At 35.8% G+C, this 21,786-nt stretch overlaps 1 protein-coding gene across 4 annotated transcripts in view; it reads left to right on the top strand.

Annotated features, from left to right (window-relative positions):
* The window catches only part of gig (TSC complex subunit tuberin), a 943,661-nt gene that overhangs the window by 539,112 nt on the left and 382,763 nt on the right, over positions 1-21,786 (top strand). For all 4 annotated transcript variants that reach the window (XM_090415521.1, XM_090415523.1, XM_090415524.1 and 1 more), the window contains one exon: positions 21,547-21,640. In XM_090415521.1, coding sequence (XP_090271647.1) covers positions 21,547-21,640 — 94 coding nt within the window. The remainder of the gene's footprint in view (positions 1-21,546; positions 21,641-21,786) is intronic.

Consider the following 21,786-nt stretch of genomic DNA (forward strand, 5'->3'; position numbering starts at 1 on the left):
TTTTTTTTTTAAACTATTCCTATATAGCCACTGAAGATGGTCTGTAATATTCAGAACTGAAATATTTGGCAAATTAAATAATAATCTTGTGTAAAAGTGTATATATTTTATAATCCTAATGTCACATATCTTTAAAGAATCAATGTCATTAATCATTGTAAACATTGAATCACAAGTGATTCTTGGCAAACACCATCCATCACCATAAAAATCTTGCAGAATTTGTCCCATATAGAATTTTGATATGTCAGAGAGCCATCATGTGTTATGCAAGGTAATTGTCGTCCAGTCCCATCCTTTAAGTTATGTGATGGCCTTCCATGCTGTATCCTGTCAAAACTTTAGTGAAGTCCTGAAGTATCTCTGTGTATTCATTCCCCTTGTCTAACTCAGTGGTAGCATTATTATAAAATGTATGCAAGTTTTTCACACAATGACCTTCCCTTAGTAAACTCATGCCCTTCATAGCAATGTGTATTTATTTTGCATATGGCTCACACATGAAAAGTTATATTTCAATAATCTTTAATATAAATATATATATAATCATTAGTGTAAAATTGATGAAATAATTAAACATCATATTATTATTATATGGGCATCTCCATGGAGTCTGAAGACTTATCGCATACAATCTATCATACCTCTCCTTGAACTCATTAACACATTCGCAGCCAACTATGAATATACTCATAGTTGGTATATGAGCTACACAAGCCAGCTACGAGCATACTCATAATGATGCTTACTGCCGGCAACGAGATTATCATACTGACCTTGAAGAAGTGAAAATGCTTGGTTTGTGGAGCTAGCAGCAAAACTGTGTATACTCATAGATGGTGTATGCTCTGCACAAGCCACCTACGAGTATACTCGTGTGATGCTTACCGCTGCCAACGCGATTACTGTACTGACCTTGAAGAAGTGAAATTGCTCGGAGTACAGGAACAGACTATGCCGAAGTAGCGTGGCAGCGAACGTGTTAACAGACAAAGCACTCACAACTGACTCTGGCAATCCATTCCACTCATTCACCACTCTTCAAGCAAAAAGTCTAGTCCTCGCACACCTACTGACCACACCTTTATTCAACTTCCAGGGATGATCCCTGTTCTGGTTCCTCTAGCCAAGTGCTGAAACATTTCCCCTGCATCTATCCTATAAAATCCTTTAAGTAACTTAAATGTTTCTATCATATCCCCTCTTTTTCTCCAATCAACCATCTTCTACAATCCACACACACCTTCAATCTATCTTCATAGGGAACATTCCACAGGCCACTCACCATCTTGGTCACTCTCCTCTGAATCCTCTCCACCACCTCCTCATCCCCAAGAAATCAGGATCAGACTTGAGCACAGTAATCCAGATGTGGGCATATCAAGGCCTTATAAAGAGGAATAACAACTTCCTTATTTCTACTTGTTAATGTGTTCTTCAATAGGCAAGTAATCTTATGTGCTGCCTTAGCAAGCTTAGCAATATGTCCTCTAAACTTCAACTCTCTGCTACCACAAATCTTTAGCTTCATCTATTTCGTGGAGTACAGTACCATCGATGTGATACACAGATTGTAATCTATTTATTGCAAAATGCATAACCTTACATTTCTCGACATTTAACTGACACCCATGAACTTTTGCAATTATGACAGCCTGTTTAAATCTTCCTACAAGTTCACCACATTACCTTGATTAACTATTACTCTACCTAATTTCGCATCATCAGCAAACAACTGAATATTTCCTTTCAGGTTATATCCTATATCATTTATGTACAAATTAAACAGCAATGGTCCCAGCACTGAACCTTGTGGCACACCACTAGTCACTTGTTTTTACCTTGATTCTGCCCTTCGTATACCACTTTTTGATATTTGTCCAGCAGCCACCCTCTTATCCACCTAACCAGTGTCGTATCCCCATCTGTTCTAATTTGCATAACAGTGTTCCATGTGGTATTCTGCCAAATGCCTTTGCAAAATGCAGCTTTGCTGCATTTTGCAAAGCCACGTTGACCCTCATACAGTATCATATTTTTATCTACCAATTTTTGAATTCTGTTTTTTACCAATTTTTCTAGTACTACTTTTACCACAACTTCTAAGATACTGATTTGTCTATAATTTGCTACTCTAGTCTTAGAACCTCCCTTATGCAAAGGAATAATTTTGCCCTCTTTCCACTGCCTTCATACTCTACCAGATCTGAGACTGAAATTAAACAACTCAGTCAAAGGCATTGCCAGTTCCATTGACATTCTCACAAAACCCTAGCTGATATCCCATCTAATCCCACAGCTGTATTTACACTGAGATTCTCCAGTATCCTTAGAACCTCCATTTCATCCATCTGTGTTCCCACATTAGTGTCTGTCACATATATTAAAGCAGTAACCTCACTAGGACAATATATGCTTGCAAAGTGGTCGCTCAGTAAATCAACTATTTTATCTGTTTCTGTCTCCACGTGACCATCATCACTTATTAAGATTAATCTTCCATAGTTATTCTTCCCCTTATTGTCCACATAACGAAAGAACTCTTTGGGATTTCCTTTGATCTGCTCAGCTAAATTCTTCTCATAATCTAATTTTGCTTTCCTCAGCTGGTAACGTGTCATGTTGGTCACCTTTCTTGTCTGAGCCTTGTGCTGTTCTTGAGTTGCTGCTCACCTTTTTCTTTATATATCCTCCACAACATTTTCTTCTTCTGCAGCTCATGCTTAATGATATTATTTATCCATCTAACTCCTACCCGATTAACCATTTCTTACCCTATACTGCTTCCTCTTGATGACCCTTACTATATCCCATATACTACTAACATCCTTACCTTGCACTGTTTTATGCCATGGTACAGATTTAAGCTTTTTCCTAATCATATTATAATCACCTGCCTTGTAGTTCCACAAATACCTTTTCTTGATAAAATATTCCTCATGTTTTACAATCTACCAAGTCACTTTCACCAATTGGAGGCAATGTTGTTACCTTGGTTATGGATAGCTCCTCTGATTCTGTGACCAGGTCCAATACTCTCTCACCCCTAGTCCCTTCCATCACATGCTGCCTTAAGTAATTATCCCTCAGCAGGTGTATAAATTCTGTTTCCTTCCTGCCATGTGATCTTTCTTCTTTCCACTCTATATCTCCATAGTTGAAGTCCCCCATAATAATCACTCGACCTGTACTCATTGTACTAATTTGGTGATGCATGTCTTCCAGATCATCTGTGGAACTCTCTGGCCTATAGCAACAACCATCTTTATAATCTATTTTACTGTACTTAATCTCACACCAGATTGCTTCAGATGAACAGCCCCCCCCCCCCTGTGTCTCCTATTCTTTTTGGTTGCAATTCATCTCCTATCATCAACAGTATCCCCCCCCCCCATTCTATCTTCCCTGAAAATATTAAACCCTTCACATTCAATCCCTTTAACTACATCATCTGCTTTTAGCCAATTGTCACTAATGCCTATAACTTTTGTTGCACTAACCAATGCCAAAAATTCCTCCCTCTTGTTCCTGATACTTCTGGCATTAGTATATAGAAACAGCAACATCCCTTTATTCCCACCACTACCCACCTGTACTTTCTGAATTGACTACCCTATTCAATATTTTTGCTTGAGAGACTAGACTCCTCACTTAGTTATTCTCACACTCACTCACTTTGTGGATACCCTCACACAAACTCACTTGCTTCCTCCCTAATTGCTTGAGTTTCCCTGAATTTGCACGTCAGCATGATCACTCCTTGTACAATGAATTAATCTCATACCAGATTGCTTCAGATGAACAGCCCCCCCCCCCACACACACACCTGTCTCCTATTAAACTTCATGAATCTATGTATAGATTCATTAGCACTCAGTGCTCTCCTCTTCAGTTCACCTCTATCACAGTGTGGTAGGAGACTTACAGTTTTCACCTTCTCACTCTTTAGTTTTGCCTCTTCTAACAATTCCTTTACATCCTCCCTCATAGAATACTTCTCACCTCTCAAATCATTGGTACCAACCAAGACGTAATTTCCTTCTACTTACCTTTTTGTATCCAGATGGCATAGCTAATATCGTGAATTTTTGCTCCAGGGAAAGACGATTTCGAAATACTTTTGTTAAATACTCCCCCGATTACTGAGTCTCCATACATAATTTTCTTCTCCTTAACTTGTTTTTCTTGTTTGTTTGGTCAATTTTTATTATTTTTTTGGATCACTTGCTTCTTTCTTTTTTCGACCCTGCTTAACTCTTGCTGCTGCTGCAGTTTTTTATTTGTGCGCTTTGTCCTATGAAGGATAACATTTACGCGTGCTATTTCTTTATTGATATCCATTTCATTCTCCTCTATTGCCACTGCCACACGTTCAACTTCATGAACATCATTTTACGTCTTATAGTAGGTATTTGTTGCATTCTCGTCATCTAATTAGACACTCACTTTTGAAACACTTAATACATACTCTCTCTCTCCAGTTTCAATTTCCTTCCACATATTCTTTAATTTTCTTGACTCATACATTTTGCATGCGCTCCACTGAATAATATCTCACAAATTCAAATCGCCAGACAGTGTGGTCTTTGGTGTCATGCCAACAATATTGCAATAAATATCACAAGAAAAATGTTATAAATATACTGATACTCTAAAAACACAAAAATTTACACTAATATACTATAATACTCTAATTTTCCTATGAAAAATCACAACAAAACAGATAAAAATCACTTTATTTATTTATTTATTCGTATGGAGTTTCCTCCCTTCCCCCCCCCCCCCCCCCCCATCCCTATTGAGGCAAGTTGAGCCCCCTCATGGGGGGTTAAGCATTTATGACTGTAGATCCGTGTGTGTTCACGGGGCCTGTTTGCCTGCTTGCGGGATGAAAAACGCCAGATAAACTAAAAAACCCTACTGCCCGCACCTGAGACCGGCTAACTTAGCTATGGCTGAAGAAGATCCTCAAATTCCTCATGTCTTCGACGAGAATCGAACCTGAGATACTCCTTCCCCAGTCATACGGTTGTGAAGTGCACAGCCACTAGGCTAACCACGTGGACATAAAAATCACTAATTTCACAAGAGTGCTAAATTATACGACCACTCACAATATAAAACCAAAACTCAAAATATAAAACAGTCATAAAAGAGACACTCAAGAATAGACTACAACTGTATGTCTAGGTTGATTATTCAATCAGTTGCACTGGATATAGCATGGATGAGGTCTGACAGGTTTCCATTGTATGCAATTTGGGCACATTCTACTGTGATATGAGTAATTGTCTGGTGGGGTGATCCACAGTCTCAACTGGGTGAGGCAATCATGCCCCATTTGTAAAGGTGGTCTGCACATCTGCCATGATTGTTAGGGATTCTGTTAAGGGTACACCAAGTTTTCCAAATTAGGTCAAATCATTCCATTTCTTCATGCTTTCTGCATCAAAAATTTCCAAAATCTCTATTCTATCACTCCAATGATACTAATAGATTGATAGACACATAGGCTTTGTACTTTCCTTGTGAAATGAGATTATTTTACACTGATATATTGAAACAACAAAGTATATATAAAACAAAAAAATATATTGAACATAAAACATACATCTGCAGTCATTACTGTGGTCAATCAAGTCTTGGAGTCCATACATTGGATACCACTCATAGCATCTTCTGGAAAAAAAAAATCATAACTGTAAAGAAAAGCATCAGAAATCAATTAAATTTAAATAAATGTAGATGCAAGAAACTTCCCGAAATTTGGGAAACAGTAATTCTCAGAGATCCCAATTGAAGATGTCTCAATGACTGAGATGAAATTTTGGAAGAAATAGTTTTTAATTAAAATAGTTTTTAATCCTTTCCCAGTGCTGTTAATACTCCATTAAACCCCCCAACAAGTGATCAATGATTATCATGCATTCTTTCTACTGCCCTGAAATCTTCCCTGTGCTGAGACTGATGTTATAGTGCCAGCTCAGCTGAACATTCTTTTTTTGCCAAATTCTTAAGTTTTTGCTCTAGCACTCCCTCCCCATACACCTGAGTTTCTTCATCCATTGTAGAGGTAGCATTGAGTTCCATATTGCATACACCGGTTGATAGCTCTCTTAGTAAAACAGGCACAACAGTTTTACAATCCCTTCTTCGCCTGCCACCTACACTCCATACACATTCATTAGTTATTCTCTCCTATTCATTCTTTCTTTCTTTTACTTACAGTTTAATGATGGAATTGGTTTAGGCTGTCTTTAGCTTCTATAACCAGTTTCTTTTCATGCTCAGACTCAGTTTTCCATATAATACATGAACTCTTTTGGCCCACAGTATAATTTTCATAACTGACATCATCTTTATGCACACATATCTTATTCTTGAGAATCTGTTTTTAATAAGATTGCACATCTGTTTCATTCCTACTTCATTTTTTCTTCAAACTCTATAGGCATATATCAGTACAGGTATCCCTTGTTTAACGCAGATTTGATTATTGCGGCGAAATTAATTGCGGCTATCCCTTGATATATGCAGCAAGAGTTTTGATTAACATGCCTTTAAATTTACCATTCAAAATCATGCTCACTCCACGAGGCTGCTAGCTTCATGGTCATCCAAATTCTCTTAATGATCTGTGTGAGAATGTGAAAGTTTTATTTTTCCCACCAAATACGACATCATTGCTACAACCCAGGGGTGCTTAAGGGTCAAAGCTGTATAACTGAGAGGAGACCTCCACATAGCCTTTAAATGAACGACATCATTGCTACAACCCAGGGGTGCTTAAGGGTCAAAGCTGTATAACTGAGAGGAGACCTCCACATAGCCTTTAAAGGAATGCGGAGAACCGACCAGGGCTTCTGACCTAATATCCAATCCTCACCTTCTCGTGGTGCACCCTGTTGGGTATCTACTTTAATACTGAACGAACGAGGATGGGCTGGCAATTTGGGATTTAGCCGACCAAATTGTATTCTTATTGGTTAAACCAAAATAAAAAATGATGGTACAACATGACAAAATTTCATGCCGGCTGGGGCGTCGCCCGGTTAAACAAGGCCCCCGTTGTTTTCGCCAGGGAACCAGGGCAAACAGCGAAAAGTCAGCTACTGGAACAAATCTGAAAACAAACCCCAACTCAACATCACCAGAGTTAAAGATCGGTACTATCAATGTAAGAAGCCTGAATGGCAAAGAAATGGAGCTAGCTGAGGAATTAGATAAGTACCAGATCGACATAATAGGGGTGACTGAAACAAAAAAGACCAAAACTGGTGAGATCTTTCTGAGCAATAAATACAAAATGTTATATTCAGGCAATGACAATCAAGGAAAAGAAGGAGTAGCCATAGTATTCAACACAAAATACGAGGCTAATCTTCTTGAATGGCAGTCAGTCTCAAGTAGAGTAATGTGGGCAAATATGAGAATGGGGAACTGGACAATGAGACTTATTTGTGCCTATGGTCCCACAGAAGGTTCTACTAAGGTAGAAGTGGAGGAATTTTTTGAGGCTTTAGAAAAAGCAACTGACACAATGAAAAAGGAAAAGTTGGTCCTTGTTGGGGATCTAAATAGTAGAGTAGGAAATGATTGTGAGACATACAAAAATATTTTGGGAAAATTTGGAGAAAAGAGCAAAGCTAATAATAATGGCAAATATCTGTTGGATTTCTGCTCAGGACATGGACTGGTTATTACTAACACCATGTTCCAACATAAAAATGTGCACAAATTCACATGGAGAGAAGAGGCTAGGAATAAGAAAAGTCTCATTGACTATGTTATTGTTGATAGTGATGTTTTCTCCCTGGTGCAGGACACCAGAGTGTACAGAGGATTTCAAATTGGAAGTGATCACTATTTAGTCTTGAGCAGGATAAAATTGAATTTCATATTGAAAAGAATAACATGTAAGAAAGTTTTAAAGCGAATAAAAGTTGAGCAGCTCTCAGATGTGAACTGTAGACTAAAATACAGAAATATTATTGAAAAGAAAATGAAAGAGTTTGAGAACAGGAATCAAACCTTGGAGATTCAGTGGCAAACTCTGAAGGAAACATTGATTGATTCTGCCAGAGAGGCATGTGGTGAGGTTGTGTGCAAGGATAAAAAAATCAGAACTCCCTGGTGGACACAGGAAGTTAAAGAGGCAGTGAAGGAAAAGAAGAAAGCATATCAAAAGTTCCTGGCAAATAAGTCAGCTTTTACTCTTACAGAATACAGAGACAAATGTAAGAAAGCTAAACAGTGTGTAAAACTAGCTAAACAAAAGTCATGGGAGGACTTTGGCAAGAATATAGAAAATAAATATCAAGAAGGTGGCAAAATATTCTGGAGGTTGTTGAAGAAGCTTAGGAATGGAGGAAAGAGTGCTGTAAAAGGAATTAGAGATGATAAAGGTGAAATGAAAACAGGAGAAAAAGATATCCTTGAAGTATGGAGTAATTACTTTGAAAAACTGCTAAATGAAACAAGCAGTGATGACAGCACAGTGATAAAAAACACTGACCAGGCATGCAGTCAGGAATACATATCCATACTTGAAGTAGAAAAAGCCATCAAAGGCTTGAAATGTGAAAAGGCAGCAGGAGTAGATGATATTCGACCAGAAATGCTGAAGTATGGTGGTATAAGAGTCTTACAGTGGCTGCACTGCATAGTTCAGAAAGCCTGGACAGAGGGACGAATTCCCGATGATTGGAGTAGAGCTCTCATAGTACCCATATATAAAAAGGGAAATAAAACTGAATGTGAGAATTACAGAGGTATTTCCCTACTGAGTGTTCCTGGCAAGATCTATGCAAGAATACTTGAGAAACGGTTGAGAAGAATTGTGGAAGAAAAGCTTGGTGAAGAACAAGCTGGATTCAGGCCAAATAGAGGCTGTCAGGATCAGATCTTCACTTTACGACAAATAGTCGAGAAAGCATGGGAATATAACAAAGATCTGTATTTAAGTTTTGTCGATTTGGAAAAGGCATATGACAAGGTGCCAAGAGAGAAGCTATTCAATACGCTGCAGTTATATGGTGTCAATGGGGCATTATATCAAGCAATACTTAGTCTTTATTTGAGTTGTGAGTCAGCAGTTAGAATTGAAGGAAGTACAGGAAGATGGTTTAATGTTAAATCTGGTGTGAGACAAGGATGTACATTATCCCCTCTGTTATTCATTATCTATATGGATCACATTATGAAGGAATGTGGTATTAAACCTGATATCAAAATTGGAGATGTTAATGTCAGCTCTTTGCTTTATGCGGATGATGTTATACTTCTAAATAAATCCGCTACAAATCTGCAAGATTCTCTGACTAAACTGAATAGCTGTTGTAATAGATATGGTATGAAGGTCAGCAATAAAAAGACAAAGACAATGAAAATAGGCAGAATCATTGAAAATGTCAACTGTGTTGTGAATGGAGAACCTGTGGAACAAGTAAAACATTTCAGCTACTTAGGCACAATTTTTACTGAAGATGGTAAACTAAATATAGAAATAGACAACAGAATCAGCAAAGCTGGTATCGTGGGAAGTCAATTGAATAAATTCATATGGAATAAGAAAGAAATTAGTCGGAACACTAAATTAGCTGTATACAAAACTGTGTTCAAACCAATTTTAACTTATGGATCTGAGAGCTGGGTCAGAAGTAAAACACTTGACCAAAGACTAGAGACCGCAGATATGAGAGTCCTGAGAAAGATTAGAGGCGTGAACAGATGGCATCAATGGCAATATCATATTAAAAATGAGGATATTAGGAAAGAACTTGACATTGTCAGCATCCAGGAATGCGTTAGCAGAGCTAATCTCAGATGGTATGGTCACTTAAATAGAATGGGAGAGGAAAGATTAGCAAAACAAGTGTTCTCTGCCAGGTTGGCAGGAAAACGACCCAGAGGAAGACCAAGATATAGGTGGGTTGATACGGTACAAAGTGCCTTAGACGATAGAAATATAAGATCTGATAATGTTGGAGTCTTGACAAGTAACAGACTGATTTGGAGGAAAATTGTGGATAGGAAGTTAGTAATGATGTAATTTTTTCATGTAGTACTGTCATATCCTGTACACCCCTTGAGGGTACATGGCAGGAATTTGATCATGATGATGATGATGATGATGCTACAACCCATGGACATCATTGCAACTTTCAAAACCTATTTTCTTAAAAAGACATCCTCAAAGGCAGTAGAAACAACAACGGGAGAAAATGCGACTACACTCCACGAATTTTGGAAAAAATTTAACATTAAACACGCATTTGAGAACATTCATGACTCATGGGAGCAAGTGTCTTCTAGTTGCATGAAAGCTGTTTGAAAAAACCTTCTGCGAGAATGCGCTAATGACTTAAGTTGTTTTCAAAATCCTGTGAACAACGTGGTCAAAGAAATCATTGCAATTAGTGAAGACCTCGGTTTTGATGGTGTTGATGCAAAAGATGTTAAAGAATTATTGGATTCAAAAGATTTCAGTGGCAACGATCTTCTTGAAATTGAACAATGCAAATATGAAGATAACGAACAATGGAATGTGAAGATGAGGTTCCAAAGGAAATAACAGTCAAAGAACTGGATGGAATATTTCGCAGTTTAGAATCGCTTAAGCATCAAGTAATAGATATGGATCCAGATGTTAATCGAAGAATGCTTGTTTGCCGAGGTCTGGAGAGTCATTTTGCTTGTTATCGTAGAATTTATGCCAATAAGTAAAAACTAAAACTGTTCAAATGACTCTTTATAACTTCTTTTGATTAAAAAAAATTGCAGTAACTAATGTAGATACAAGTATTTATTAAACATTTATTTTGCATTCATTTTTTATCTTTCCTAAAAGAGTACCATATAAAACGAACTATTAGTACAGTAATCGATCAGGGACAAATTGTACTTTTTACCATTGATTATTAGATTTGATTAACGTGATTTTGAAATACGCGGTAACATCGAGGGATTAATTAACCGCGTTAATCAAGGGATACCTGTATTTCATCATTTAAGTGTTTTTTTAATGCTTCCCATGCACTGCCAATATCTTTCTCATCTACATTCAATACCATGGCAAACTTAGCTAATTGGTCATAATTAACTGCTTCATAGCATTAACTTTTTTTCTTTTTGAAAGGAACCCAGGTCACCACTACTTAGTTGATGTTTGGATAATTGAAGTTACTTATGATTACTTGTTGGCACCATCAGGTTGATTTGGCAATGCATTTTGTTTGTCAGCATCAATTAGTTCACTCATAATCTGTTAAAACATCCCACCATGCATCTGATCTTGTTAAGTTCTACCTCACACCAGATAGCTTCAAACTCACTACTTCATGGAAGTTGTTACTAATGATGCAATCATACCTTTGTATCCTAACTAGATTCACATCATCTGATATCATTAGCAGTATGCCAGTCCTCTCCTGTCTTGTCTGTTTTTCCTTAAATACTATTCACTTTAAATCTAGAAATATTTAAGTCTTATAAAGTCATCTATTTAAAAGTCTTAAAACATTAAATATATATGTAAATTTTATAATTTTTTCATAGGGATTTCATGAGTACAATAGTATAAAATATTAATCATTTCATATTTCTTTTTTAATACAGGTGACTGAACTTAAAATCATACATGCTCACATAGTGGAGTGGGTGGGTGGGTATACACAAAACCTGAACTGAATTTATGATAGAAACCATCATTATTTATTTATGATTTATTCAGGTATCAGCAATTATTGAAAGGTCAGAGTAACTATTATTCAATATTGAACTAGAAGATGAATTCTAGAGTGAGAGGCAATTCTCAATAAAACGAAATGGGAAATTGAACAGTTGGCTTATGTTTCCAATTCTTCTGTCTCCTAATGGATGATTCCATTAGGAGACAGAAGAATTAGACAAGACAGATGATATAAAGAAACAAGCATAAACCTAGTTATTGTTTGAGACCTAGACAGCAAAGTATGAAATCAATCCCAGATAGGAATTAAGAAGATTAAACATCGAATAGCTCTCAGATATAAACCACAGACTCAGGTATATAAATATTATTGAAGAAACCATGTAGTTTGAAAGCAAGAACCAAATCATAGAGTTATCTGAATGACAAAATCTGGAGTAAAGTTTCACTTAGCCATAGTAGAGATGGAAAAATATGAACATGGTGGACACAAGATGTAAAATAATCAGTCCACGAAAAGTATAAAGAATATAGAAAGAGACTGACTAGTTAGTATGTACATTAAAATATAGAAAAGCATCAGAAATCAATTAAATTTAAATAAATATGGATGCAAGAAACTTCCCAAAATTTGGGAAACGATAATTCTCAGAGATCCTAATTGAAGATGTCTCAATGACTGAGATGAAATATTGGAAGAATTAAAATAGTTTTTAATCCTTTCCCAGTGCTGTTAATACCCCATTAAACCTCCCAACAAATGATCAATGATGTGAAGATAGGGATCATCAGGTAAGCAGTTTGCTCTGTTCTGAATACAACTAAGCATTCTGAGGGAGGTCTTAAGACCATCATCCAAAATGTAGGAACAGTATTCCAATGTCAGGCATACTGAGCTTTATAAAGTGACAGGAATTGTACATATATGGATTAGTCAGTAATACTGTTAGCAATACAGTTTGGAACAAAAGAGAATACCAAGCTTTTCTGGAGGCTGCAGAAGCTATAGACTTAATATGAATATGCTGGGATAAGTTAGATGTGAAATCTAACCCAAGAAGAGAAAAACTGATCCTGTTTCTTATTCTCTGGTGCATCAATCTGAAGATTGGTTAGCTATAGCAGCATGTCATAACATCCTTCTTGTGACTTCTTTTTTATCTCTTCATAACACTTAGCGCTTGTTAGCATCATTGTGAAATTCTTGGTCTGCCTCGCAACCCCTTTCCTTCTACAGGTCACATTAATCACAAACATCCATGCCATCAGTCCCCCATGCCTCAGCTGGTGTCCAATTAGGCTTTTTCTTCTCTTATTGATGTGGTTCTTTAGTGACTGCTTTTCATGAACTATATTGAGAACTTCCTCATTGCTTTTTCTTTCCGTCCAACTAATTTTTTGATGTCTTGTTTTGTTAGCATCCAGGCCTCACAATAGAATGCAGTGCTCCATATGCTGGTTGGCAAGCAGAATATTCTCATCTCTAGAAAGAAAGTTTTTCTTTCTAGAGATGAGACAGAGTTGTGTTTTGGTGACATTAAAATTCACCAAGTTTTTCTTACCCCATTTGAGAATGGTGAGGATATTATTGTTAACATTATTAGTTAGAGATCTTCAAGGGTTAATTAACTGAGCACTACGAGGTTTTGAAAAATGAGAAATGAAGAGCTAGAAAAAATTATTACATATTATTATTATGTAACACCTGCAGGGAGTCCAAAGACTCATTGAGGGAGGCCACCTACTCTACAACTCTTCGTCTCCTCCAACCACAACTACCTTCATCATGTACACCAGTGTTTCTCAAAGAGGGGTCTGCGAAAGGGCTTCAGGGGATCCATGGCAATTTCAATTTTCGGCTATGCATCATTAACGCATGGAATAAAATTTTGAGAATAAAAGTTTGAGATCGTAAAACGTTCCTATTGTATCACTGAATAAGGTAGAGAGATATCTGCAGGCTGTGCAATTAGAGACAACTGGCACTAACTAATGAATCGCATGACCCATCCCACATAAAATGCTGTATAGTATTATGTATAGACTGTATAGACAACAAAACCATACGGTGTACCGGCAACATATGGTTTTGTTTGAGTGAACGTGTTAAAACTAAGAAATATATAGTGAATGTCTTTCAGATATTATATAAGGAATTTGGTTGAAGAGAATTAGCATTTCAACTGAACTGTCGGCTTGTCTTTGTCAATTAGTAGCATGATCTTTTGTTACTACTGCACCAATCATATGAACGTCTTCATAGCTGCTTTATCTCTACTGGCCTACCATTGCTGTCTGTTTCGAGTTCTGCTTTCACTAGCCATTTGTTGAAGGACTGTTCGTTAAACATGGTAATTTTTTAGCTTTCAAATTCTTAAGTATGGATCACTGGTTAAAGTCTGGATTTTTAAAATGTGCAAAAGAGAGGAACATAGTAAATACAAGTAGCTGTCAGCAACAAGAAAATGTTGATAAGGTATCTGGATCAAGTGAAATTGATAAGTGTGTGTCATCTGACATCTCTAAAGAACAGACTAGGAAGAAGATGAGAAAACTTCGTAAGTATGATATAAATTACTTGAAATGTGGATTTTCATGGACGGAAAATGAAGAGGAACCTATTCCACTATGTGTAATTTGCAGTGAAACTTTAAAAAATGAAAGCATGAAACCATGCAATTTAAATCGCCATTTTGAATCGAAACATAATGAATGCAAGGACAAACCTGTCAAATTTTTTCAAAATAAACTAAAAAATTTAAAAGAATCTCAATAAGTGATGTCGATCGTGTCAGGAGGTGAAAACATGAAGTCTTTAGAAGCTTCATATCGTGTGTCGCTATTAATAGCAAAAAGTGGTGCAGTGGAAACAATTGGTGAAACTTTGGTCAAGCCTGCAGCAAAAATAATAGCGGAAATTATGATCGGAGATAATGCAAAAAGATCTTTTGATCAGATTTGCTTTTCAAATAGTATCGTTCATCGAAGAATCACTGAAATGGCTGAAAATATAAAACAAACATTGTTATCCGATATACGTCAGAGTCGTTATTATGCGTTGCAGGTAGATGAATCCACCGACATTACAAATTTTGCAAATCTTCTAGTGTTCGTTAGGTACGAAAAAAATCAAAAAATTCATGATGACCTTTTATATTGCCAACCCTTGCCAGAACATACAACAATAGAAGAAATATTCAACAGTATAAATACCTTTATGCATCAAAACAAACTTGATTGGAAAAGTTGTGTTGGAATAAGCACGGACAGAGTGAAATCCATGGTCGGATCTAAAAAAGGGCTTGTTTCAAGGATTTAAGCTGTTGCACCAAATGCAAAGTCGACACACTGCTGCATACACAGGGAGGCTTTGACTACACATATGATGTCTACAGACCTAGACATCATATGTGTAGGAAAAGATCTTTTAAGAAAAGTTCTTGATGAAGGTGTAAAAATCATAAATTATATTAAAGGCTGTCCTCTAAATGCCAGACTTTTCTTTCAACTTTGCAAAGAAATGGGAAGCAACTATACACAACTTCTTTTCCATACCGATGTTCGTTGGATTTCTCGTGAATGGCTACCCGCCAAAAAAAATCCAAAACATATTGAAACCAATACCCCCCTTCGCAACAAGGATTACTCTAAATCCATCACCATTCCCTATAAAAGTCCTTACTCATTTATTTGAACTTCGGAACGAACTACAAGTTTTTCTTGATGAAAAGTTTGAATTGAAAAAGCATTTACATAATTGGAAATGGCTCAGTCAATTAGCATTGCTTTGTAAAGATAAATTAAGACTATTTACTGTATTAAATAGTCTTAATTTATCTTTACAAGGCAAGGAAATTTCTATATTTCATGTCCAAGATAAAGTGAATGCCATGTTGGCAAAAATGAAGTTATGGCAAAAGCGGGTTGGTAATGCAGAATTTGACGCGTTTCCATCACTTCATGAATTGCTCGCAAGTTCAAATGAACAAATTGATGATGATGTGAAAATTACTATCATGCAGCATTTAAAAAGCTTACAAATGAATCTAGAAAAGTATTTCCGTGAATTGGACATTAACATTGAGTGGATAAGATACCCTTTCAATAAAAACAAATTTATGCCAAAGGGTCTATCATCAATAGAAGAAGAACAACTTTTAGAACTAGCTTCTGATGGTTTCCTAAAAAATAAATACAGTGAGAATATGTTATCATCATTTTGGCTACAAATACAGAATGAATTTCCTGAATTAACAGATAAAGCTCTAAGGTTCATTTTTCTATTTCCAAGTTCATATCTGTGCAAAGTTGGATTTTCGGCCCTTGTAGATATTAAGACGAAGAAGAGGAATCGCAATATAGATGTCGAACCGCATCTGAGATTGAAATTAACAACTATAGAGCCAAATTTTGCTGAAATTTTATCTCACCATAAGCAATTTCACTCCTCTCATTGATGATAAATTATTTCAAGTAACTAAAACTTTATAGTATCTTTATAAAGTTTGTTCTATTAAAAATAAATCATATTTTTTGTTTACATGAACATATAAATTCAAATAAAATAGATATTTAATTTTTTAATATTTTAAATCAATTTATTAATTTTAGTTAATTTATTCATTTTAATTAATTATTTTATTTATTTTTAATTAATTAGGGGGTACTTGGTAATAATGAAAATTTAAGAATGGGTCCATGGATATCTGAAGTTTGAGAAACACTGATCTACAACAATGGCATCTACTGCCACCCACCACCACCACTAGTATTTTCACAGACAACCACAAACATCCATGCCAACAACAGCAGGATTCGAACCTGCAGCTTTTGGCTGGAGAGCGGATATGCTAACCACTCGGCCAATCAGGCTGGCAAAAAAAATTATGTGGCTCCTTTAGGGAGTCTAAAGACTCATAAGGGAGGGCACCTACTCTACAGCTCTATGTCTCCACCACTCAATTCACCAACTACATGAACACCATCTACTGCTCACCACCACCACTAGTATTTTCACAGACAATCACAAACATCCATTCCAATGGCGGGATTTGAGCCCGCTAACCGCTCGGCCAACTTGGTCAGGATTAAGACATAAACTTATATGAAATAAATTTATCAGCTGTAAAATTTATGCCTAAGTTTCATAGGCCTTATGCCGGTGATATTTACACTACATACCATCTTTACTAAACATAAAACATAGTTTTTTGGAAGAAGACTAAACTTTTACATAAAAGTAGATTCTTATAGAGCATTTATATAAGTAGAGCTCTGATACTTTTCTGTATCGACCAAACTTAAACAGATCTTGATGGCCTTTTGGTTATTCCCTGTATCAGAAATATTATTATATCATTTTTAAGCAAATTCCCAATTATTATATCGTTGTAATTTTTTCTTCAATAATTAGAAATTTACTGATTGTCTGTTGTTCTATTGACACCGTAGTGGTACTTTTTGAAATTGATTCTTTTATTGTAATTTTATTTTTTGTTCCATTGTCATTATTATACACAGGATTTCTGCAATACTTAGATGAAGATTTTACAGCTAATAAATTTATTTCATGTGTGTTTAAGTTTCCATCTTTAATTTTTTTCTAAGTATGTCAGTTTACATACCCATATTAAAGCAGTGAAAATGAGGAGTAGAGTGTACTGTCATCTGTAAAGATATTAATACAATTTGTCAGAAAGAGAATGTCATTGATGTATTGGAGAAAGAGCATATAGGTGAAAGCACAGAGCCCTGGGATATACATCAGCATTGATTGGAAAATCTAATGAAAGAAAGCCATCCACCATGACCTACAATGAGCGACCAGAGAGGAAGCTGGCAGTCCATTTACAAAAGGAAGAAAGTCTACCATAAGATGTTAGCTTTGTAAGAAGGCCACAATACTACACTCAATCAAATGCCTTGGAAATATCAAGATCAACCACTTGAGTTTCTCCGAACTTTTAACTTTTCCATATCCTGCATTCAGAGGTGTGTGAAGGTTGGCTAGTAGATCTGCTGTCGATCGTGAATGGTAGACTCCATATTGATCATCACTAAATAATTAGTGAGTCATCCAGTAGTGAAGCAGTTGGTTGTTGATTATCTTTTCCATTATTTTTGAAAGTACTGAGATCAGAGCAGTAGGGAGTAGTTTGATGGTTGAATTTCATCTCATTTTTTGGAGACAGTTTGGATAAAAGCTTTTCTGATGTCCTCCCGGTGAAATTTCAGAGGAGGCATGTATTGAAGTTTGTGGAATTGTGCGAAGAGATCTACCTTATCATCTATATGAGAGTTGGAAGAAAAAAATGCTAAGAGGTTCTACCTTATCTTTAGGATATGCAACTTCTGTTCTTCCACATTTCAACCTCTTTCACATCTTGATTGAAAAAGGTGACATATCCTAAAGATAAGGCAGAAACTTAAAAAAAAAAAAAAAAAAAAAAGGTTTTGTAAGGACCAAATGCACTAAGCTTGTTGCTTGTCAAAATGGCAGTGTTGACCCTTGTGAGGTGACAAGCTTAGTTCATTTGGCCCTTTCAAAGCCCATTTGTTTGCAGTTGTTACATGCTGTCATGTAAGCTGAGTTAGTGGCTGAAATTTTTACCTGAGCCTTAGTTTAATGCCTTAGTTTTATTTGGCTTGGATTGCTTTGCCTCAGTTGTTGGAGAACTAGAGTTTAGATAAGGATCGAGAGTTCTGAATGAAGTGGGGAATAAATGCACTCATCCCAGTAGCATCAGGTAGTGTTTTTACCTTTTTCACAACAATATAATCTGATTTCTGTATTTTCCGTTAGGTGAATTGCACATGTACACTCTTGTTTTATGTTGTTGAAAGAAGTAGTTCTTGACACAAAACTCCAGCATCCTTTTTTCTGCTATTTACCTCAGTCCTAAACCAGATTTTCCAATGATGCCATGTTGTTCTTTTTTCTTTCACATTTGCATTTCATTTATAATCAATATAAAATCTCTCTTATCAAAACTGTACACTAACTTGTTGCAATCTACCATGAAATTCCTCTACTTCATCTTCACTTTCGTCTATAGTAGTTGCATACACCTGTGTGAGTGTGACATTCACTGGATATGCCTTTATTTTGATTTGGATTATTCTGTTGGACACTAGGTTTTCACTCAAAATGTACTTGTCATATCTATGCTCTTCTAACTATGAATGCTACTCTCTTTCCCAGTAACCATTTTGATGCCTTTCGACCTGTCTGTGTCCCATCTACAGCACTATATCTCAGCAACTTAAGCCAATGTTCATAAGATTTTCTTGGTAAAATAAATACAGAAATTGTTTGCCGTTGCCTTCTTCTGTGTTTGCAGTAGATCTTGACTTTAGGGATCACAGGCTATCTGCCATAGGAGGCCCTACTTGGAGAAAGTAGGGTCTCCTACTTGTCTGGAAAACTTGCAGTTTTTCAGGCATCATAACCTGCTTTGTCTTAAGTTCACTATCCACCATATTGAGATGTGCATCCAAATTGGGGAGGTAACAAATGATACAAAAGTTGATAAATATCCAAGAGGAACACAATAAGGAGCACATACCAAAACTTGATGTAAAAATAGTTGTGTTGTTAGAATGATGTGCAAGCTTCAGCTCAGAAATATAATAGAATGTTAATACCACATTGGATCAACTTAATAGACTAGTGTTGTAAACCAGTGAGAAAAAACACAGGAATAAAAAGACAATGACACTGAAAATAGGCAGAAACATTGAAAACCTCAACTGTATCCTGAATGGTGAACCTACAGAACAAGTAAAACATTTCAGTTATTTAGGCACAATTTTTAGTGAACATGGCAAATTGAATATGGAAATAGAGAACAGAATTAGTAAAGCTTATATGGAAGGAAGTCAGCTGAAAAAATGTATATGGAATAAGAAAGAAATTAGTCAAAACACTAAATTAGCTATATACAAGACTGTTCAAACCAATTTTAACTTATGGATCTGAGAGCGGGATGGGTTAGAAATAAATACTTGATCACAGACTGGAAACCTCTGATATGGAGAATTCCGAGAATGATTAGCGGAGTCAACAGATAACATCAATGGCAGTATCACATTAAAAATGCAGATATCAGGGGAAAAACTTGCCAATGTTGGCATTCAGGAATTTATTAGTATCACAAATTTCCTCTAGAAGAGGAAAGATTAGCAAAATAGTTGTTCTTTTCTAAGTTGGCAGGAAAAAGACCCAGAGGAAAACCAAGATGTAGATGGATTGATACAGTAAAAAGCACCTTAAAAGACAGAAATATAAGATCTAATATTATTCCGAGTATTGACAGATAATAGATTAATTTTAAGGAAAATTGTTGATCAGAAGTTAGTAATGGCATAACTTTCTTATGTAATACTGTCATGATTATCCTGTATACCCCCAAGGGTACATATGAGGAATTTGATTATGAGGATGATGAAGCCTACATAACTCTATAATAGTTGTTACCTTACTAATCTTTTACTGCTTGTTTGTCTTTTGGTTTTCTTTGACGTCACTTGCATGTGGATGTCATAAAAATAATTAGTGTTAATTACAACAGCATATTAAGGAAGGAGACGGATTGTTAAAGAAGCCATCGATGTCAACTGGTGTTTGTTTCTGCGTGTAAGCGTCATGGGTGTTTTTACCTTACTAATCTTTTACTGTTTGTTTGTCTTTTGGTTTTCTTTCCTACACCTGAAGAAGTGTTATGTAAGCAAGACAAAACATTTGTCTTTAATAAACTAATTATTTCTGTATAATTTTGGTTTACTGCCTTATAAGCTGTCATACATTTCACAAACCCCAACTCATAAGTTGCAAAACCTATATCTCATCACTTCTAAAAGTGTAGGCAAAAAAATTATTGCTTCAGTCATGATTCTAAATTGACAAAGTATAATAATACACATTATACTTTGCACAGTTACATATATATTTTGTATGATAACTTCATGCACATTTGCTGTTTGTACTGAAACTTGAGCCAAACAGCATGTTGTTAAGATGAAATTATCTGTTTATTTGCAATTATTACATTTTGAGGTAATGCCAATTTTTGATGTCCATTCCTGTTATATCTTTGTGTTTTTTTTTTTTTTTTTGCAATTGTTGTGCTTTCTGTTTTACTAAATACACTAATGACATTAACACGTTCGCTGCCAACTACGAGTATACTCGTAGTGGGTAAACCTGCTTCACAAGCCAGCTACGAGTATACTCGTATGACGCTTACCGCCGGGAACGAGATTATTGTAGTGACCTTGAAGAAGTGAGAATGCTTGGCTTGTGGGGCTAGCATCAAAATTGTGTATTCTCATAGACCGTATATGCTCTGTACAAGCCAACTACGAGTATACTCGTAGGACGCTTACCTCCGGTAACGAGATTATCGTACTGACCTTGAAGAAGTGAAACTGCTCGGCGCAGGGGAACAGACCATGCCAAAGTAGCGTGGCAGCGAACGTGTTAATACACTAATGTCAAGTGTGATATTAGTGTATTAATGTCAGAAATTATATAAATTTCTGGATGACATTTTAATTAAATTGAGAGTATAATTTCATTCTTAAGATATTTGTTTAATACCCAGTATAGTTAGAAAATGTATGCATTAAGACTTTATCAGTAACTAAATAAGAATATATTGTTCATTAAAACTGTAATTTTTAAAAAGCTTCAATTGCTTAACTACTGTAAATGTATTGCAATCTTTTCTTGAGTTTTATTTCGATGCATTTCCATATATGTTTTCATAAAAAGTTCATGTTTAATGAAATGTTTGTCAACAAAGCAGTTATAATTTATTTAAAATTATGGATCTAAGATAAGATTATTTCTTTATTAGATTTAATTCGTCTACCTACATTATACGTGAGTTTTGTGGAGGATCAGTTCATGAGTATATTTGCCATTGCCCTTCCATACACCAATCCTTTCAAGTAAGCATTGTCTTTGTCATGAAATGCCATTTGTTGGTAGTCTGTATAGTCTACTGGAGTTTGCACTAATGACAAAAATAGAGCGTTATTAAAAGCAAGCACTAATAGAAAGCATTGAATATAAAAATATATTCATGATAATTTGA

The sequence above is a fragment of the Typopeltis vanoorti genome, chromosome 3 (assembly GCF_054136105.1).
Source record: "Typopeltis vanoorti isolate ZY-2024b chromosome 3, IOZ_Tvanoo_1.0, whole genome shotgun sequence".
NCBI lineage: Eukaryota > Metazoa > Arthropoda > Arachnida > Uropygi > Thelyphonidae > Typopeltis > Typopeltis vanoorti.